This window comes from Panicum hallii, chromosome 3 (assembly GCF_002211085.1).
Source record: "Panicum hallii strain FIL2 chromosome 3, PHallii_v3.1, whole genome shotgun sequence".
Taxonomy (NCBI): Eukaryota; Viridiplantae; Streptophyta; class Magnoliopsida; order Poales; family Poaceae; genus Panicum; species Panicum hallii.
In genome coordinates, this window is record NC_038044.1 from 23,456,712 (window position 1) to 23,479,379 (window position 22,668).

Sequence of the window (22,668 nt, forward strand, 5' to 3'; positions counted from 1 at the left end):
AACATCTACTTTGCTCCCTATATCATGTCTTTCATTATTCAGGAGACAAATTATGATGGTCCAAGACCAGAAAAGCACACACCCTACAAGCCATTCTCTAATGATAGAGATTTTCTTCAGAGAGCTCTCACTCCCATTAATGAGGTTGATGATCCACATGCTCCATTTAATCCTCATGCCGGTCAACAAGCTCCTGCAGAAGAAGCTGCTCAAGACGTGCCTCCTCCTCCTCCTCAACCTGGTCAACAATTTTGGGAGCCTCCTGCAGGGTACTTTGATCCTTACTTCACTACTCTCCAAAACAATATCAATGCTAGTTTCTCTTCTTATTTTGAGAGTTATGGGGAGTAAGTTAATCAAAGGCTTAACACTATGGACCAAAACTTATATGGCTATGTGGACAATCGCCTGAATACTTTTGGCCAACATATTCACGACACTATGTATAACCCAATCATGACTAGACTTGAGCAGGTGCACACTGGGTTACACACTGACATTGAGGATCTTGATGCTCGGTTTGGTGATATGAATGTGAGTGGCAGTCACAGTGGATCTCATGGTGGTTCTTCCTCTACTTACTCCGATATTGAGGCTCGGCAGCAGCGCATCGAAGAAGACATTCACAACATCAATGCAAGTCTCACGGGTTTCTCGGATCACTTCTATTCTATATTCCCGGCTCTGCCTCCTCTGCCATCATTCTATCCTTTTCATCCATATTTTCCTCCACCTCCTCCACCACAAGACGATTGATTTGGCTCAATTGGTGAAGGCCTCTCTTTTTGGTATTTGATGCCAAAGGGGGAGAAGAAGAGAAAGGAGTGGATGGTCTTAGGGGGAGCTTGCTCTTGGGAGATGAAGACCCTCTTTACCCTTTTGCATTTGCATGCATGAACTATGAACTATTTGTTATTTGGGCTTGTAATACTTATGTGTGTGCTTGAACCTCTTTAAAATCGATTGTGATGAACTAGTTATGCTTAATATTTATTTACTTATCTATCTTTGGATGTGGTTGATGAGGCTAACAAATTTTGCATATTAGATATATATATTCTCTTGCCTCGCTTCCATTTTGTAGGGGAAATTCCGCCAAAATTTTTATATCAAGACATATGTGTGGAATTCAATAAAAATTATATGCACATATGCAGGGGGAGTTTTTTTCTTCTACTCTTAGAATTTTGAAGAAGTCTTACTCTATCTTACAATACTCAAATTGAATATGAGTAAGTCTTTCAAAATTCTTTCTCAAGTCTATCTAATACCTAGTGTATCAAATAGGCTTGAAAAACTCAATTATATCACTCTTTTGCTTAGTTGTCATCAATTACCAAAAAGGTGGAGATTGAAAGCATCTAGGCCCCTAAATTGTGTTTTGATAATTAATGACAACTATAAGTGGACTAACTGCTTCATTGAGGTTTATGAGAGTAGGATGGTCCATAGATGAATAGTTAAAAAGAAGAAAATGGTGCAACAATCTAAGAAGAGACTCAAAATGGACAGCTCAAGGCAAAGGTATAACATAGGGATTTTATTTTTGCTGGTCCAAAGAAGAGTAGAGAAGAACTCGATCAGGTTTTTTAGGCTAAATAGTCGTACTATTAAGAGGGGTCGATGTTCGTTTGCTCGGAAATTTGCTAAGTGCCCTATGATCGAGTCTTTGCATTGCACACCTTGAGAAACATGGCACATGAGAGAAAAGATGCACACATAGCGAGGTTTCCTGCACTTCACGCCTGAACCGGACAGTCTGGTTCGTTAGACCGGACAGTCCGGCACCTCCGGACAGTCTGGTTGTTTACATCGAACAGTCCGGTTTATCTCCAGCTTCTGGGACAGAAAATTTCATCCAACCGGACGGTCCAGTCGTGTATGGCGGACTGTTCGGATAGGCTGTAACGGCTAGTTCTGACCACGCCATTTTTGCAACAGTTGACTATTGGGGGAGCTGGCGGACTGTCCGCCAGTAGCTGGCGGACTGTCCGCAAATGTCGCAGAAAACCTACCCACTCCTCCAAACGGCTAGTTTGTGTTGGTAGGCTATATATACTCACCCCTTGACTGCATGAGAGCTCTCTTGGCACTTGAGAAAGACACTAGAACATCCTTGAGCTCTCATTCACTCATCTCTCACTCACCATTGCTTAGTGATTGCATTCTTGTGAGTTAGAGAGTGTTTAGTGCATTGCAGCAAAGAGGTTAATCATTGAGGCACTAGTGGGATTCCAAGCAAGCGTCGTTGGCTTGTTACTCTTGGAGGTTGCTGCCTCCTAGATGGCTTGGAGATCGTGTGAGCCACCGAGCACTTAAAAGGAGATTGTGAAGGTGCCGTGGCCAAATTTGTGAGAGGTTGAGCTCACCTCGCCGGAGCGGTGAAGAGCGTCCTAGTGGAATTGAGGTTTGGAGAGGTTCGTTGATCGATTGGCTCAAGGACTAAGTGAAGACTTGGTAGAGGAGCAATCGAGTTCATTGAATCCACCTCAACGTGGATTAGGGGTGACCGGCAAGTCATCGACACCACGGGATAAATTCTTGTGTCTTGAGAATTGGTTCTTACCTTGCAATTCTTTATCGCATCTTCTCTTGTGCAAGTTTACATTCCTAAATTCTAGCTTTGCTTGATCACCCTAGGTTGCAAGCTCAACTTAGCTCAACTTAAGCTAGAAATTTATATCTCTTGTTGTACTAATTAAATTTCTCCTAAGTGTCTTGTTTTTAGTTAAAACCGTCTATTCACCCCCCCTCTAGCCGGTGTCCTTGATCCTACACAACCGCAACGACAAAAGCCAGCGGGACTATTCAGGTCCACCCCGAAAACGCAGGCCAGATGATCTCATCACGGTTGTGGACCGTCGTTCGCGAGGTAAGAAGTCGACGACGCAGGAGAAGTTCGAGAAGCTCCTGCAGAAGAAATGCCCGTGGCATCCAGGTGCCAATCACGCAGCCATTGACTGTTACCACCTCCGGAGGACATTCAGCAACTCCGATGGCGGCAAGAAGGCCAAGAAGCCCATGGCCAAAGAACCCGAGGACGATGACCAAGAGGATCAAGGGCGCAACGCGAAGTTCCAGGATGCTTCGAAGACCGTCATCTTCGGGGGCGATGGAGACTGTGGCTCCAGGCGGGACCAGAAGCTGCTTCTCCAGGAGATCATGTCCATCGAGCCGGCGGTACCATGACCACTCCGTTGGTCAGAGGTCCCCATCTCGTTCTCCCGCGACGATCAGTGGACAAGCTTCTCAGAGCCCGATAAGTTCCTCCTGGTCCTGGATCCAGTGGTGGTAGAAGTCAGGCTGACCAAGGTGCTCATCGATGGTGGGAGTGGTCTCGACCTCATCTTTGCCAGCACTCTGAGGAAGATGGGTCTGGATTTCACGGACATGCTGGTTCCGAGCAAGTCCCCTTTCTATGGCATCGTCCCAGGTAACGTTGCGCACCCACTTGGTACGGTAGATCTTCCAGTCACCTTCGGCACGAGGGAGGCACCGAGTTTATTAAATTTGAAGTGGCTAACTCCGAATCTTCTTATCATGCTATACTGGGCCATCCGGCACTTGCCAAATTCATGGCAGTGCCACATTATGTTTATCTGCTTCTCAAGATGACAGGACTAAGTGGAGTTCTCACTCTCCGAGGCGACTTGAAGAAGTCGTATGATTGCAATCAGGAGGCGATCTAATATGCTTTGACTACTCGTGTGCCAGATGCTTCAGGGGAAGTACTCGCGGCCACGCAGCAGCTCTCCCAGTCCGAGCTGGAGATCCCTTTGAGAAAAGCTAGCAAGTCGAGGATCCAATCGACTGACGACGTGGCCCTCAAGTCGATCCAGCTCCAGGAGGGTGACTCATCTAAGACCGCCGTCATTGGCGCGGGCTTAGGTGAAAAATAGGAACTCTCGCTCGTCAGTTTTCTTCAGGCTAATTGAGACATATTCGTGTGGAAACCAGCGGACATGCCAGGGGTGCCCAGGGAACTGATCGAGCATAGTCTGAATGTACACCCACAGGCCGTGCCCAAAAAGCAACGCCTGCGAAGGTTTGCTCACGACAAGCGTGAGACAGTTAAACGGGAAATAGCTAAACTCCTCGTGGCTGGATTCATTAAAGAAGTGATCCACCCAGAGTGGGTAGCTAATCCCGTTCTTGTAAAGAAAAAGAATAATGAATGGAGAATGTGCATTGATTACACCGATCTCAACAAGCATTGCCCGAAGGATCACTTCGGGCTACCGCGCATTGATCAAGTCGTCAATTCGACGGCGGGTTGTGTTCTCCTCTACTTTCTCAATTGTTACTCAGGATATCACCAGATTGTGCTCAAGGAAGAAGATCAAATCAAGACCGCATTCATCACCCCGTACGGAACATATGCTTACAAAACTATGTCTTTCGGGTTGAAAAACGCAGGAGCAACCTACCAGCGTGCGATCCAGATGTGCTTTGCTGATCGGCTGCATCGGAATGTGGAAGCCTACGTGGATGACGTGGTCATCAAGACCAAGAATTCCAACAACTTGATCGCAGACTTGGAAGAGACATTCAGCAGCCTGTGTAGATTTCGGTGGAAGCTCAACCCAACTAAATGTGTTTTCGGAGTACCATCAGGGAAATTGCTCGGGTTCATCATCAGCAACCGGGGAATTGAAGCCAATCTTGTGAAGATCACGGCCATCACTAATATGGAGGCTCCGGCCACAATCAAAGATGTGCAAAAGCTAACATGATGTATGGCAGTCCTGAACAGGTTCATCTCTCGACTTGGGGAGAGAGGACTACCCTTCTTCAAGCTCCTGAAACGCCAAGATAAGTTCCAATGGACGGAGGAGGACGAGCGGACCCTGCAAGACCTGAAACATCACCTTCAGTCTCCGCCGGTCCTTACAGCACCATTGCTAGGGGAATATCTGCTACTCTACATCACGGCAACAACTCATGTTGTCAGCAGTGCTATTGTAGTCGAGCGAGACGAAGAAGGCCATGCATTTTGGAGTGCAGAGGCTTGTATATTTCGTCAGTGAAGTACTCTCCGAATCCAAGGTACGATACCCGGCAGTTCAGAAACTTTTATATGCAATTCTGATTGCATCAAGAAAGTTGCACCATTATTTCGACGAGTACAACATCACTGTGATTACGGATTTCCCTTTGGCGGATATTCTTCATAATCAAGACGCCACGGGGCGTATATCAAAGTGGGCAGTGGAACTGGGGCTTTATCAATCAACTTTAAGCCACGCATTACAATCAAGTCTCAAGCTCTAGTCGATTTTATGGCTGAGTGGAGAGAGAATCAAATTCCAACTCCAGTCGACAAGCCAGAGCATTGGACCATGTACTTTGATGGATCTCTCAAGCTCAACGGCGGTGGCGCTGGAGTCCTATTTATTTCTCCATGAGGCGAACAGTTGAAGTATGTCCTTCAGATCCTTTGGGAGGTATCCAATAATAAAGCCGAGTATGAAGCCTTGCTTCACGGGCTACGTTTGGCGATATCACTAGGGATCAAGCGAACTGCAACAAGGAGACGATGGACGCTTATGTACAAGAAGTGCGCAAGCTGGAAAACAAATTTTCTGGCCTGAAGGTTCATCATGTGCTACGGGAACACAGCATTGGCGCGGACATACTGTCCAAGCTAGGATGCACCAGTGCACAGGTTCCAGCGGGAATTTTCGTCCAGGAGCTGAAACAGCCATCCATTAAGTCCTCACCTCAGGTAACCACTGATGATGGCCTTCAACAGCCTGATCGGGAGGTTATGATGCTTGGGGAGGACTGGAGAGAGGCTTACATCGACTTCATCCAGGATCAAAAACTTCCAGCAGGGGTGGACGCAAGAAGCGCAGAGGCAGCTCGCGTCATGCGCAGAAGCAAGGGTTTCGTCCTGGTCGACAGCAAGCTCTATCGGCGTGGCGCACGATCAGGGGTACTCATGAAGTGCGTCACGAAAGAAGATGGCTACGACATATTGCGGGAGATACATGAGGGTGTTTGCGGCAACCACGCAGCTTCGAGAACGCTGGTGGGAAAAGCATACAAAGCTGGTTTCTGGTGGCCCACTGCAGTGACCGATGCTGAAGACCTCGTGCGGAGATGCCAAAACTGCCAATTCTTTGGAAAGCAATCTCATGTCCCGGCTCACAGTCTCATCACCATACCGCCATCTTGGCCATTTGTTTGCTGGAGCCTAGATATGATTGGACCCTTCACAACAGCGTCAGGCGGTTTCAACCATGTATTGGTGGCTATCGACAAGTTTACCAAGTGGATCGAGTACAAGCCTATAGCCAAGCTCACGCCAGATCGGGTTGTTGATTTCATCTCTGATATCTTGCATCGCTTCGGCTTCCCGAATACCATCATCATGGACTTGGGATCAAACTTTATGGCTAACCAGTTCTGGGAGTTCTGTGAAAATGCATGCATCGAGGTCAAATATGTCTTTGTTGCACACCCAAGGGCCAATGGTCAAGTCGAAAGGGCGAACGGCATGATAATTGAGGATCTCAAGAAAAGACTTTATGATGAAAACAGCAAGAAAGGAGGAAAGTGGATACATGAGTTGCCACATGTCGTCTGGAGGTGCCGGACTCAGTCGTCCAAAGCCACAGGACAAACTCCGTTCTTCCTCATCTACGGCTCTGAAGCTATCTTACTGGCCGACATCACGTGGAAATCCCCACGAGTTGAAATGTACAATGAAGGTGAGGCGGACGAAGCGAGGCAGTTAGAGCTTGATTCTGTTGAAGAGGCTCGCTGCACCGCTCTTGTTCAGTCAGCTCGATACCGGCAGGGGATTCGGCGATATCACGATGACAACGTGAGAGAACGGTCATTCCGCATAGGCGACTTGGTTCTACGTCGCATCCAAGACGAGTCCGGCCTACACAAGCTCAACTCAAGGTGGGAAGGTCCGTTCATCGTCAAGCAGGTTACAAGACCGGGGTCGTATCGACTACAATATCCCGAGGGCCGAGATGTTCCGAACTCTTGGAACATTCAGAACCTGCGCAAGTTCTACCCATGAGAAAATGTTCAGGATAGCTGATCTCTAGGCGCTCAGGTGGTCTTTTTCTTCCGAATCAACTTGGAGGCTACGTGTCACAAGATTTGGATTGTAAATTTCTCTATGAACACATGGAGGCTACGGCCACGTTCATGTTTTAAAAATCAACTTCTTGTCATGAGTTGTAACAGAGGCTACGACCACGTTCATGTCTTATCGACTTCTTGTCATAAGTTGTAACGGTGGCTACGGCCACGTTCATGATACATCGACTTCTTGTCATGAGTTTGACGGAGGCTACGGCCACGTCCATGCTTTGTCGACTTCTTGTCGTCAGTTCGACGGTGGCTACAGCCACGTCCATGCTTTATCGACTTCTCGCCATGACCTTTGATGGTCGTTCGCGATGATGATCGCATCTTTCCCAACAAGATCGATCCGTTCGATTGGTTTATACCTAACTTGTTGGATGGGCTCGCATAAGGAGCTATGTCGACTACACCCAGAGTCGTTGCACTCGGGAAAATTTCGACTCCTTACTAGAAGCATGGCAGCTACGCGACGATGCTCGCGTTCTTTCCCAACAAATTCGATCCGCTTGATTGGTTTCTACCTAACTTGTTGGACGCGCGCTCATGAGGAGCGATTTTGACTACACCCAGATCGCTGCACTCGGGGTAGCTTTATTTCTCCCTGCTGTATGTACGGCAATCCTGCGATGATGCTCGCGTTCTTTCCTAACTAGTTAGGCCCACGCGATCGGGTTGTATCTAACTTGTGGGATAGTTTCCTACTCGGAGCTATGGCTACTTCCAGGGTCGCTGCACCCGGGGTAGTGTCTACTACTTAGCCTTCAAGCCTGGATGACAATTCAGCTAAGCCACAAACAAGTAGAGACATCAAATAAAATATATACACAAGGAAACAAGTACTTGTCTTTACATCCTACTCTTGCAGTACATTTTCTACTATCTGTTCTGCTACAGGTCGGGCCAGGTCGGGCTTCTTGGAGGTACTCGGTGAATTGGTCTTTGGTGCATTCTGCAGCCACTCCATGAGCAAATGTCTCTAGTTGAGCCTCCGGCACAAAGGATTTCACGAAGGCGAGGGCGTGGCTGACACACACGACCGGGGCTTCTGAGAGGAACTTGACGACCTTCTACGGCGCTCCGTGAAGTTGCTCCAGCAAGGGCCGCTCGCCTGCTTCGCCTTCTTCTGGCAGATCCACCATGTCCACCAGCTCCTGGGCGGCCCCCCTGAGGTCCTCCAGCTCCTTTTGCCACCGCTCGTCCTTCTCGCTCAGCGTCTTGATCTGCTGAAGGCTGCCGACGAATTGTTGTTCGGTGTCGGCGATGACCTTCTGCAGCCTCTCAACGTCATCTGTATGGCGATACAGCATATTCTTTACGTCAGTAAGCAGCTCTTCCTTATATGTTAAGATTTTCCTAAGCTCTACGGTGAAGATGTTTTCAGAATTCAAGACAAATTGCTAAGTGGAAGTACTCGAGGGAAGAAAGGGCTTGCCTTGGTGCGCTTTCTTTTGTTCTTCGAGCTGCTCCTGGTGTGCCTTCTTTTCTCACTCGAGTTGTTCCCGGAGCTCGGAGTTGTCCCTTTCGAGATTCCGCAGATCGTTCTTAAGGAGCCATGTCTCCCGAGTCCGCTCTGCCTTCAGCTCGTCGAGTTCTCTCCTGAGATAGATGTTCTTCATCAGCTCCTCGGATACTCGCTTGTCCTTGGCAGCAAGCTCCTGGTGACCACTCACAACGGTTCTCAGCTTCTCGGATTTCTTCTGTGAGTGCGTGATCATGTTCTGCATAGAGGGGGAGATTAAGACAAGACATTCGACAATGCATACAGGCAGAGGAGTTGTCATGTCTTACCATGGCATAATTGTACAACTCCTTGTAGGCCCTCATGAAGGTTTTTATGTTACTGGCCGTCAGCATTGGGTCATCCACTAGATCTGTGGTGATGACGTTCTAGTACCCGGGCCCGGCCATCAGCAGCTCTCCAGGACTCGAGGTCCCTGCAGCTTCTTCAGAAGGTGGTTGCTGGGCACCTGCAAGTCAAGATGCTTTCGGTACATAATGCCTGGGGTATAGGCAGCTAGCCGTGGGCGGTCAGACGCTTACTTGTGCCATCCGCTGGAGCGGCGTCAGGGGCCTCAACCTGTTCCTCACCACCAGCCCCGGCTTCGGCTTGTTGTGGCTCGGGGGGTGGTAGGTCGGGTAGCGTCACGTCTGCCTCGGCGGCTGGCTCCTGGGGCGTGGGCTCCTCTTGGGCTGCTGGCTCGGGGGCTGGAGTAACGGCGGCCGACTTCGGCTTGAGCTTCACGGCGCTTGCAGACCTAATGAAGTCGAGTCATTTATCATACAAGTCGAAAAGAGCAGAATATTTACTATGCAACAAGACGCAAACTTACAGCATAGACTTCTTCATGACAGCCTTCTTCACCCGCATAGCCCGTCGCGGGGTACTCGTCGCCGGCGGCGGGGTCACACCAGCTGATGGCGCGGTGCCCGCCATGGTAATGGTAACAGTTGCAGCGGCTGCTGGATCTGTTCCCATTTCTTGGAGCTCGGGCCTGGGTGGAGAAGCGGGAGGACTGCAAATGGAAAATGTCAGTATGCAACAATATTGATGTATGACAACAAGTCAGCATATTCATACCTGGTGGACTCGACTTCTTGTGCTTTGCGTTTGCGCACAACCCGGTGACCCTGCGGGACTGAAGGCAGAGTGTCGATCAACTCCACAGATGGTCCGGGGGAGTTGCCTCTACTTGCCTCCCCCTCGGCTTTCTTCTCCTCCAGGGGGCTTCCGCCTTCTGTGGACTCGCTGCCGGGCAGAGCCTCGGCTACTCGAGCCCTCTTGGCTTCGGTTGCGGCGCTGGGGAGGAGGTGGTCCGGCCGAGAGATGTCAGGTTGTGGCGGGTAGCTCCGGTACAGCTCTGTGTGCCCCTGCAGAAGGTTTTCAGTTAGCAACGACAGAACAGAGTTTGTTTCCAACAAAAAGTAGTCGAATACTCACCGATCTTGGAGGACTTCGCGCGGAAAACAATCCTGGGATGTAGGGGATGGCGTTCATGTCCAACAGCACCTGCTTGACTCGGAGGAGCGCGGCTTCGTCTGACAGCTCCTCTGCGCATATGCGAGACGAATCTTCAGCGCCCGCGTACTTGAATCCAAGACGGTGGCGTTGTTGGATTGGCTGGACTCGGCGTTTGAAGAAGTAAAACATAACAGATGCGCCGGTCACTCCCATCAGCTTATGCGCTGCTATGGTGTCTAGTAGCTCCTCAACTTGATCCATGTCCCCCCTGGAAAGCTCGATATTCCACTCCGGCCTCACAACAGGTGAACTATTTGATTTTTCTGCGAGTTGGGGGGCATGATTTTCGATATAAAACCAATGATTTTTCCACTCGGGAATATTGGAGGGGAATTTATATGCAAGGTACTTGTCGCCGGCTTGTTGTCTCAATTGGATGCCGGCGCCCCCTACAACAGATGGATTCTTGGAGGTGGGTTGTGGTTTGACTCAGAAGAGGAAGCGGAAAAGATCCTAGTGGGGTTCGATTTCGAGAAATGCTTCGCAAAAGTGAATAAAGATGGAAATATGACAAATGGAGTTCGGTTTGAGGTGATGGAGCTCAAGCCCGTAGTAGTAAAGAAGGCCGCGGAAAAAAGAACAAGAGGGGAGGGCCAAACCCCGTTCAGCAAAATAGTAAAATGTGACGATTTCGTCAATATTTTCCATGGGGAAAGGTTCGCGGAATGAGAGGCGCCAATTGACAAGGTTCTTATCTTGAAGCAACCCCTCGGAAACAAGCCTATTAAGATCGTTGAGGGAGCACTTACTGTGTGTCCACTCCCCGGACGGTGGCTGCGCCTCCTTCTTCTTCCCATCCTTCTCCGATTTCTTAGGCGCCATCTCTGGATCCACTCGCCACGAGTTGCTCGGGGGCTGCAGGGAGAGGGGCGGGGAGATCTGGGTGGATTGGGATTTCTTCGAGAGGATGAACGCGGAGTGCGGCTCTATTTGGGGGATTTTGGCGGCTCCTGGCAAATTGCAGATTGGAAGCACAGATTTTACTTGGAGTTACCGCGGGGTTAAATAACCAGTGGTTGGGTGCAGTTTTACTGTTTTGAAGCTGAAGAGTCGTTTGAAGGAATGTTTGGAAGTTGAGGGGCCATTTGATGGGTTGTTTAGATAAAATATTCGATTAATCATTTTTTCAGGGTTAATTGTCCCGAAAAAAGGGTTTTTTCGAATTCCAGATCTAACTTCCATCATTTGTGCCATCATTCCAGTTCTTTATCATATGGACATTTTTACACTGCATGCCACGACTTTTGGATCCTTATTTCCAAACCTGAGAGATTTGGATTCAAGGCTCGGGGGCTGCAGGATACGTGGCATCGACTACTTATTTTTCAAATTTATTTGAATTTATTTGAAAAAGTAAGTAAGGAAGATTCAAGACTAATACGACCCTCAGCCTGATTCTCCGATTCAACCTAAAGCTCTGGGGCTACTCCATATGGAGTGCGATTTTTCAATCGCACACCATATCTAAAATATAATTCGGGGCATGAGCACCTCATAGCTTCGATGCAGCCAAGTGAGTACTCGAAGAAGGACTTCAAGACGGAACTTCAAAGAAGTCGAAGACTACTTCAAAAAGTACTCGATAAGCCTGCAGTACTCAGCTACGAAGAGTTCGGGGGCTTGTCAGACCCGGGGCCACGGGACTGTGTACATAACGTAGTTTAAACAGGTTTAAGAGATTGAGTCCGTCTTATCTCTTATTTATCTCGTTTATCTCTTATTTATCCTGTTTAAGTAGGAAATAAAGCTGACCGATATAGAAGGAATCTACTCGAGATATATTCTGGTATGATTTCTTGGCTAGTGTTGGTTAGGATCCTTGTAACCCTGGCCTCCCGGATATATAAGGGGGGACAGGGACCCTCTCGAAACAAGATCATCAGATCATCCTACACCCAAAGGAATACAAACTACCATACAGGACGTAGGGTATTACGCACCTCGTGGCCCGAACCTGTCTAAGTTTTGTGTTCCTTGCACCTTCGAGTTCCTGATCTCGGCGTCTCCTCACCTAAAACTTACCACCTTGGGCATATCTCTCGGTGGGCAGCCGGTAAAACACCGACAGTGAGCTCTTGATGGACTTACCTATTGTCGAGAAATCATTGCCGGCAATAATGATGAACTGTGACAATCAAACGGTGATTGAAAAGGTAGACAGTTCAAAGGACAATATGAAGTCTTCAAGACATATCAAGAGACGTTTAAAATCAGTCAGAAAAATAAGAAACTCCGGAGTTATCACTGTGGGTTATGTCCACACTGAGAAAAATCTGGCTGATCCGTTCACCAAGGGGCTGTCACGCAATGTGATAGACAATGCATCCAAAGAGATGGGTTTGAGACCCGTATAAGCTATTCCCTAGTGGTAACCCAACCTATGTGATCGGAGATCTCGTGAATTAGGATCTGGGAAGAACAAACTAGAGGTTAGCATGAGAGTAACCTTTTATACTCACTCGAGAAGGATGCAATACTCTCGATTACTGCATGGCATGTTGGCATTGGCCTTAATGTATTCTGTTGGCTTTAATTAGCAAAGACGTTATCCTGCAGAACGTTCTTGAAAGAATACACCTATGTGAGCCCGACTGTTGGACGGTCGCAGTCTGTTAGATTCGGGTGATCTCTATTAAGCTCATGAAGAGACCAGGGAGTACGACCTATATGCTCCAACCGCGAAATAGCCTATTGGAGGTCAAGTATCAGTTTGACTGTAAGTGAAACTCATTTGCACAAAACTTGCAATTCAAAGCTTAGTCCATTGTTCAAGTTGTAAATGAGTGTAACTTGCTGTTCTAGATGGAAGTTCAACTTAACAGTCTCCATTGAAATACTGGTATATCAAATAACAGTGGGTTGAGGCAAAATCATAATGAGACTTTGAGATCTGGTGGGGGATTGTTGGAATATTTGGGCCCAATAGTGCAAAGACCCACTAAGTAAATCCAAATAATTCCAATAAAATCTCAAAGGCCCATTAGTGTAAAGGTGTATGGCAACAAGTTAGTCCCACCTTGCTAGTGGAGGTGGAGGAAATCCAACTTAAATAGTTGGGTGCTCTCCATGCTCTTGCAAGTGTGGGTGAGAGGAAGAAGGAAGACGCGCGCGCTCGCTTGCCTCGCCTCGCCTCGCCGGGCCCGGGCTTCGGGCGAAGGGCACGTAACGCGCTTCGTTTTGCAGATTTGTTTTGCCACTTTGAATCTGTTACGGATTTCACGCGCGGAATTTTTGGGACTCGTAACCGACTTAGTTTTTGGGACGCTAAAAACCCTAGCGGTTCCTTCCTATAAATACGCATGGGTGCCGGCTAGAAACAGGATACAACAGACGACGCACAACACGCCTCGACCTGCCTGCTGCACCGCCGTGCACGCTACTTCATCACGTTCATCGGCATGCACCGGCGATCGGGAGAGCAAGTCTCCGCAACCTTGTCCTCAGCGATCCTGCACCGGGAGAGAGCGAATAAGGTTTTTGGGAAGCGCTCTGCGCGACTGCTCGAACGCTTCCACATCGCTGTCCTCTACGTCCTCGTCGCCACGGCTCGTCTTCCTCCTTGTCAGTGGGGCGCGACTCGGCGTCGTCAAGCGCACGGAGGTGCTGATCGTCGTCGTCGTCTTCTTTACCCGATTATTCCGGTCAGCCTAGAGACGTACGGTTTTCTGTCCCTAACTATATCTTTCATACCTAGTATGATCTGGTATGATCTGGTTAGGGTTGATCTTACTGTTGCAATATTTTATCTTAAATCACTTGATCAGCATGTTTACATATATTCGTTTTCTGTGCGCAATTTTCTTCATGGTCATGATTTATCTTCAAATTAATTTAAAACTGAAACTCTTATTTTTTCTATCAGCAGCAGGCTAAAGAGGAAGTGGACAGGCCTGCTAAGAAGGCAAGTGAACATACCGACCCGGTAATAAATCTTGCACAAGCCTGCAAACGCTACTCTCCCTCCACGACAAACTAATCTCGTCTTGCCTCGTTGCTCGTGTAGTCGCGTGCTTGCGACTTTGAGCTGTGCGGAGCGCCGCCGCCGCTCCTCCCTTTTATCGCTGCCGACGCCCTTATCCTTGTCACCGCCGAAGCACTCGCGAGTGCCAGCGTAGCCTCTGTCTTCCCATCACCTGCACCGCCGCCTTCTGACGTGCCACCGCCAAACCTTAAGTGGGTTGTCGAGTTCATCGATGGGGTCAGTCTTTCGGATTCATTTTCTTCTGCGCATAGTTGGTCGGTTTACGAGTTGATATGTGGCTCCATATGCTATATTTTCTCATCTGAATTGTATTTGTTTCTTGAATTTTGTGGTTGTCGCGGTTTTTGCTGCATTCCTGAGCGGCAGCTCCTCTAATCTGCGATCTTCGTCGCTGGATGGTGATAGGATTCTCTAATGTACAGACACATCCCTGAGGTCGCGTGTCGGATCGACACCGTGTCTAACACCGATAGTCTCCGATATCTATCGAAGATCTAAATATTAAAAATAAATATTTTTATTTTCCGACGCACCGTCGACACCTCGTGGACTCGTCCGGTCGTCCCCGACACGGCCCAGCCCAGTACCCCTCCCTGAATAACCCTACGTGCCCCGGCGATATTTCCTCCCAGAACGGGCACTCGAGCCGCCGCCGCCTCTCCTTTCCACGCGCCGCCGTCGCTTCTGCCCAGATCGACGCAGCGCCGCCGGGAGCCGGCTCGCCGCTCCTCGTTGGATCGCCGCCGGAAGCCCCGCCGCCCCGGGGCGCCGTCCGCCTTCAACGGTGGCTCAGCTTCATGGTTTGTCTCCTCTCCCTCTCGTGCCTTCTCTCTGAAAAATCCATGTTTTATTGGTGCTGCAGTTCCTCCACGTTCACTGTAGGAATCCAGCAATTTCTGTTTCAGGCATCCTAAGTTTCACTTTTCCTCTCTAGAGGCGGAGGGAGGAGCACTCCCAGAGATCGCGCTCCCCGGCCAGCGGCAGGGAGCCGAGGGGCACGCCGCCACGCAAGCGGAGCCCCCCTGAGCGGAGGAAGAGTTCGCCTGCTAGGGCACGGTCCCCACCTGCTAAGCCCAGCGCGTCGCACAGGGACAGGGAGAGGTCACCTCCGAGGGAGAAGGCGAAGGAGCGTGCCAGGTCGCCGCGGTCTCCTGCTAAGGGCAGCCTCTCGCAGAGGGAGAGGTCGCCTCCGAGGGAGAAGGTGAAGGACCAGCGGGTCAGGTCACCAAAACACGCGAGGGAGCAGTCACGATCACCGTCGCCTGCCGGGCGGCGCGGCTCTATGTCGCCATCACCGCGCACCAAGAGGCTGAGGAGAGCCCAGGGCGAGCGGGAGGCTGCGCAGGTGACTGACAGTGATCGCCGCAAGTCCAGCCACAGGGAGGAGCGGGACACTGGGAGACACAGGGAGCCTGATGATGGGAGGGATGCTTCGAGGGACAGGAAGGTGGAGCGGGAGACAGCGCAGGTAACCAATGGTGACCGCCACAAGTCCTCTCACAGGGAAGACAGGGACTCAGGAGGCAAGCACCGTGAGCATGATGAAGGGAGGGATGCATCTAGAGATAGAAAGGCAGAGCGGGAGGATGCCAGAGATAAGAAATCTGATCGAGATGATGGAAAGGATCGTTCAAGGGATAGAAGGGCTGGAAGGGACGATAGGTCTGGTGCTTCAAAGGAGTCATTGTCGAGCCGGGATGATGATAGGCATGATTCAAGAGGTGGAAGACCTGATCGCGATGACTGGAAAGCTGCTTCTTCAAGGGAGCAATGGGTGGACCGTACTGATAAAAGGGATTCAATAAGGGAGAAACTGACGGATCGGGAGGAGAGCAATGGAGGATCAGGAAGGTCATCTATGCGTGGTCGATCAGTGTCTCCAGATGAGCACAGGCATCGGGGCAGGCATGAGTCTCATCCATCACCGAGGGTCTCCAGAAGTGCAGCGCGGACTGAGGTATCTGGTGATATCTGGCCCTTCACTTTATATCTCTCCATTTCTCCGTATGTACTTGCCTTGGTGTTCTTTTGTTGCATGATTGTTTTCCGTTACTACTGGCAAATTTATAGTCTCCCAAATAAGTACAAAGTCTGAAAGTTATTTCCAATGCCATCAACTTTTGATATTAATTGTAGATTGTGAAATTAGTAGTCCTCACTCTCTCACTGCTAATGCAGTATGTTAGTTATATCAATCATACAGAGGCTGGTAAATTGCTATCTGACTGTCATTATGTTTTATTTCAGGATATCAACTCTAGAGGAGGTGAAGCATCCAGGTCAGTGCTCAAAAGTCAACACTAACCTCTCTCATGTTCCCTTAGCACCATAACTCTATCATTTCAATCCTTAATAGAAGCATCATTTGCTGCAGATTTTAATTTTATTTTAGTTTGTAAATGAACAAATGTTTAGTGAAAACAGCTACAGATCTGCAATTTTCATTGCTTAACATTGAGGAGCCAATTTTTTTTTTCTAGTCAGTTATCTTTCCATTCTACAGAAAACAGGCAATGCCAAACACAATCATAATGAAGGCAACATTTTGCAGTTTCTATAGCTGTTTGTTTAGCATTGATAAATCGCTGTCTTTTTTTCAACCTCTCATTACTAAAGTGGGATTGATGGATTTAGCCTTTTTTTGTTATCCTGCTATTAGATAATGTTGTAATGTCGGCTTTCAATCCTGCTGTTGATAGCATGTTATTATTACTACAAGAAAGGTTCTTACTTTTATATATGCTTCACATTTGGTAACGGTGAACTCTTCCTGTTTTGGTCAGCAGCGGAGATCCTGATGCTTTGGCAAGAATGAACGCTGCCACAAAAGCTCTTGAAGCAAAAGAAAAGGTGGTGCATGTCCATGACGATATTGTAGATGATGATGAAAGCAATTTATCTATCTGAAGACATTGCAACATTTCCATTTATGTGATGTTTACTGCTTTCGTAAATATTAAATAGTTGCCATTTTCTGCGTACTGTGATTTGAAACCTTTCCCACCCCCCTTGTTTTGCAGCAAAAGCCATCCTTTGAGTTGTCTGGAAAGCTTGCTGAGGAGACCAACAGAGTTGCAGGTGCTTAGCTCTTGTATCTTATAATAATTTATTTATGTGAGCCTAGGTGGGCAATTGTTGTAGTGGTGAAACCATTAATTGGATGCAGCAAATTGTGTGTGCCTGTAGTGCTGTGAGCATACTGCATTGTCCTTGGTGATGACACTTTGTTCCTACTTCAGGTGTAAATCTATTATATTCAGAACCCCCAGAGGCTCGCAAGTCAGAGAATAGATGGAGGCTCTATGTATTTAAGGGTGGACAACCGCTGAATGGTAGTTGTTCTCTCGACTTGTTTACTCCATGTATGAATACCATTTTTGCTTCATGTCATGGTTTCTATTAGTTAACCTATTTTTTCTAAAATAGGTAGAAGGACCATACTCACATTTAGGCATTTAATATCATATGGTGTCATATTTATTTTCCTCGGATGAATCCAGCAGTGGCACTAGCAAAAACTATATCATTTGTTCCAATCATTCACCATTGGTGCATTCATTCTCATTAAATCCATGAATCACATTCACCTACATCTCATGTCTACTGTATCACTTAAGCATGGCAATTATCCACTTGCAGACCTTATAATAATTATAATTTCTTTCCTGAATTTAGGCAAAGGAAAAGTTGGTTTTGGTTGCAATTGGAATGACCATCGCAAAAGAAAGGTGTAAATGTAATATCAATCAGGGACTGAGGCAGTAGGGGGGGGGGCTAGGGGGAGCCCTGGTCCCCACTAATGCTCCGGTAAATCCATCAATTAGAATTAAAATTTTGCATGCAAACAACCTAAACACCACTATCTTAAAGAAACTTGACCATTAGGGGAGAGACCAAGGTTTTGTTCTAAGAAGATCCCATGCTTCGAACCTGGGTCGGAACGTTAGTTTCAACGACTCCTGGAGTTCAACGCTTTAACTGGTCCACCGCGAGAAGCTTGTCTAAACACCACTACCATGCATCACATATTATTAGCAATTTTAGAAAGTTCTTTACACTTGTCAGACCATTTAAATAGGGCACATGCAAACCTGTGGACTTTTGGAGTAATGACATTACAACAACATAAGGTTAAACTAATACAGTTTTGTTTCTCTTCCTGAGAATTAGAAGGGCTCTTTGAAGTACCATGTGCTGTATCTATCAAATACAACTTATTTCATGAATGAATAAAGATTTGCAGTACAGGCTGAGCATCTGTTCACAACAGATATCTCATTAGATTTGGTTTGAATTGGAGTGAATGAACTTGGTTTAGTTTTATTTACTGTTGACCATACCATTGCTAATGTAGTAGAAATTGGTCAAATGACCAACATACCTAAAGGCTGTCAGCAATGTGGATTTGAGCTCCGGTATGCCTCAACCAGCAGTCCAAAGGCGCATTTGTATCTGACCTCTTTTATTCAGTTTCCTGCATGACTTAGGGCCATTTTCTTCCCCATTTTGTGTTGCAGGGTTCTAGGCTTGTTTACCTGAAGCTTAAAATCATGCAAATACAAAACCATATGCAATCAGTTGGCTTGTTGGCTTTCCCAATTTTGTGGAACCCTGCAAAATCATACTAATTAGAACTTACAATTCATGTGTGGAATGCTGAATAAGTGGCATGCTTCTCTTTGTGATCCCATGCATGTTACTGTTTCGCACTTTCTGCACTTGAATGTTTCTTAGGCCCCGTTTGGAATCTTGGAATTGAATTCCATTCTAATAATCATAATTTAGACACAAATCTTCTAAGCTAATATGATTATATACATAATATATTTGTATACTATTGTTGGCTATATGAGGGAGATACTTATGTGCTATATTTCTACTACATAGGAGTGAGCCAAAGAGCGTGCTATAAGTTATGGAATAGAAACATAGCTTGGTGGTGTATAGAATCAATTTCCATCTCCCACCCTATGAATTTAAGATAGGCTTATATCAAAACTTTGGAAAGTGGTGGGATGTCAAATTCTAAGCCAAATAGCCTAGTTTATTAAGTAGATTTCAATTCCTCGAAAATGAGAGGATCCAAACGGCCCCTTATGGTTTTGGATTTAACAGAGCCACTGTATGTTCATCGGATGACCTGCTACCTTTTTGGAAGAGAAAGGAAAGTTGCAGACATCCCCACAGATCATCCCTCCTGCAGCAAGCAGCATGCAGTTCTTCAATATAGGTATGCCTACACTCTTACATTTCTTGAACGACGTAGGGTAGCAGTGTATCATTTCATTGACAAGAAAGACCTCTATTGAAAATTCATATAGGAAAAGTTCATCGTTTTCTTTTCAGACTTGTAGAGAAGGAGCAACCAGATGGCATGATGGCAAAGAAAGTGAGGTAATTACCTATGCTCATTAGTTTTTCTGCATGGTTATCCTATTTTTTTTAATGTTTTATTACTAATCTCTGCTCTTAGATATCTATAATGCCTTCTGTGGTTGCAATGTATTAGCAATGCTTTATCATACTGCCTTGTTTGGCAGGCCTTATCTGATGGATCTTGATAGTACAAATGGGACTTTCATTAATGTAAGTGTTCTAGTCATGTGTGTCAATCTAGTCAGATTGTGGTCATGTTCTGACTCTTCTGTTATGTGAATTTCATTGTTTCTGAATGTGCTTTATTTATACAGGAAAATCGCATTGAACCTCGTCGCTATTATGAACTATTTGAAAAAGATACAATCAAGTTTGGCAATAGTAGGTATGATCATAACCACTGAAGAAGCACAGTATTCGTTTTCTGGTTAATATGTGCATAGATGTCTTTGCTCTCTTCATTTGTCCTCGTTGCATCAAATTCAAGAAAATGGCATATATCTAGATTCTTGAGTATCATGGATAGTAACTTGGTTTCCTATGTGAATTGCTTAGTTTAAACCTTTTCATTCTTCTTTTGGCAGCTTTTCTTTGTTCCCACCTATATTGTATATTTTTAATTCTGACATTTCTCAGGAAACTAATTATTGATAGAAATGCAATTTTTTTCACATTTTGGTTCACAAGTTAAGTAGTAAGAGAAAATGACCATGCCCCCTTCATTTGCCCCATACTTAAGTTTTTTCTCTCTTTAAGTATGTTGTGGGGGGGGGGGGGGCTCGAGAGAGATGTGGAGGCTCATTTGTTTATGAGAACTGCATCAATATAGTTAGGGCACAATATGAAGTTGGTGCAACGATCTCTCTTGAGAATTCTTGAGGCTAAACCAACTTACATATGTTGTTGGAGTATATACAATGTAAGAACTTTGCTGCAGCATGATAGCCGTTATGCTCATGGTGCTTGCTATAGATCGGCTTCAGTTTGCAAATTCAACTTTACGAGTCATTCTAAGGAACATAGGTTCTACTTTGGGAAAACATTATTTATTGGTCTGTACGCACAAGTTTGACCTTTTAACACATTCCGAAAAAAGTTACTACATATTGCTGCCAGATATTTTATCCATGCCAGCTTCCAGAATCATCATGTTAAAATAATCAGTTGGTCTCTTTTTTCCCTGCAGCCGGGAGTACGTTTTACTCCATGAAAATTCAACAGGATGAGGATCAAAATGCCCGAATACATTTATTGTAGGAGAAACTTCAGCAGAAGCATGTGCTGATACTTGTTTTTTGTTTAAACAAAAAGATGGACCGGGGGCTGGTCAGCTGGTATTGCTTTTGGCCTGTGATTTCTTCACAGGTGTGTAGGGCTATCATCATGAAGAGAGCAACCTGTAGCAGATAGCCTTGATCATCTTGTATTCAAGCATGTTTTGTTGTACTGATGGCATTCATATCACTTGGCATCGGAGACAGCTGTTTATGGAGCTGTACTATAGTGATGTTGATCATGGATTCAGTAATTTTAATTGTGCGTGTCTCAGATCTGCTTGCCTTTCCCTATCCTGTGTGCTGCTTGTTCTGTATTACGCTTTGTGCCTGTTGCTTCAGTATATGGTGGGAAGGATCTTAGATGAACTGTCACTTTCACATTGTCTTTTGTGATTCCGAAAATTCACATTTTGTTTTGGATCCTTCATACTCCGTTTCAAATTAGCTCATTTTGGCTTTTCTGGATATATAATATTTCTATATAATTTTTTATGTATATGGATATAACATATATCTAAGTGCATGATTTATATTTTGGAACTGAAAATGACATAATTTGAATTTGGATTGTAGGAGGGAGGAGGTGATTAGCTATGCATCGAGCTCAGGTCACATCCTGTGTAAATTCCATTGTTTTGGAAGCAATTCCCTCCCGAACCCATGTTCTCTGTAGCTCCATATTTCGTTTGTCATCGACTTGATCACTCCCGCTCGTTTGGCTAGGTTCTCATTCAAGAATCCAAGCCGTAGGTGGGCTAATAGGATGAAAAGACGGTCAGGGTGAGGGCACCAAGCCAGGGTGATTGTTTTCCTTCCCTGGCTAATACTCCTGCCGGCCAGGCTGAGAAGATGCAAGAGGCCTTTGTATAGTTGCCATTTCTGCCCAGACATGCTAGCTGTAAAGGTGTTTGGTTACCTGAACTGCACATAACATTTAAGCATATATATGTGTACATACCAAGCAGCTTTTGGTCCCGCGCGCTCACCCATCCTGCACCGCGCGAGCCAGGCTCTCCAGAAACGGTGAAAATTTTGAGCAATTCCTTCGATGCCACAAAAATTGTTGCCTCTCCCTTCAGTGCCATAAAATTTTTGGAAATCCCTTTAGTGCTATAGAAATTTTGATTCATCTCTTCAGTCCCATTTCCGTCACCATTCCGTCAATAGAGTGTTAAATGAGGTGGGAGAAGACCATTTTCCCCCGGACCCACTTGTCGGTGCCCACCTCTGCCTCTGCTCGCCCGACCTGGGGCCCTAGCGCCGCAGCGCACGCGCTCGCTGCCCTGGCACCGCCCGGCCCCGCGCCCGCACCTCGCACAGCACGCCGCCAGCCCTGCGTCGCCCGATCCAGCCGCGGCCACGCTGTACCGTCCCTGCGCCGGCGGCCATGGCCCACCCTCTCCGCACCGTGCACTGCGGGCTGTGATCGGCCCTCCTCACCCCGTGCCACGGCGGCTCGCCATCCTTGGCAGCACCTCACCCGTGCTGCCCCGCGCATGCCGAGAAACGCCACCGTCCACAAGCGTGAGTTCCCCTTCGCTGCCTGCGCGGGCGACCTCGTCGTGTTGTCGCTCGGCGGGAGCGCCGCAGCCTCGCTCCTCCGGTCCCCGCCCTCTAGCCTCCTGGGAGACGGCAGAGGCGGCGCTGACGAAGTGGGGCGTGGAGTCCGTGCTATCTCGCTGAAGGAAGCTGATGGCGCGACAGGCAGAGGGGCTGCCGCCTTCTTCCTCTACGTTCGTGCCTGCGGCGGAGCCAGCCTTGCCGGAGCAGGAGGCGGCGGGTGCCGCGCTGCTGAGGGCCGTCACGGCGGAGGTGAGGTGGGAGGAGTTTGGCGCGGCAGAGAGGGAAGGGGAGGGCCGTCGCAACCGCACGCGGGAGGAGGCGATGGCGGGATACACTGTGGGACG

General features: G+C 47.3%; 1 protein-coding gene across 2 annotated transcripts; it reads left to right on the top strand.

Moving 5' to 3' along the window:
- The first annotated feature begins 14,679 nt into the window (after nucleotides 1-14,679).
- Nucleotides 14,680-21,050, top strand: LOC112885005 (FHA domain-containing protein DDL). Of its 2 annotated transcripts, none has more exons than XM_025950668.1 (11): nucleotides 14,680-14,908; nucleotides 15,043-16,065; nucleotides 16,356-16,387; nucleotides 16,892-16,958; nucleotides 17,129-17,186; nucleotides 17,348-17,440; nucleotides 19,224-19,338; nucleotides 19,455-19,502; nucleotides 19,649-19,694; nucleotides 19,799-19,869; nucleotides 20,671-21,050. In XM_025950668.1, exons 1-11 carry the CDS (start codon nucleotides 14,906-14,908, stop codon nucleotides 20,708-20,710), a joined length of 1,596 nt encoding a protein of 531 aa, XP_025806453.1. In that variant the 5' UTR covers nucleotides 14,680-14,905; the 3' UTR covers nucleotides 20,711-21,050. The 2 variants fall into 2 exon arrangements, with proteins under 2 accessions (XP_025806453.1, XP_025806455.1); XM_025950670.1 differs by having other exon boundaries at nucleotides 16,895-16,958; nucleotides 20,671-20,934.
- Nucleotides 21,051-22,668: the final 1,618 nt, after the last annotated feature.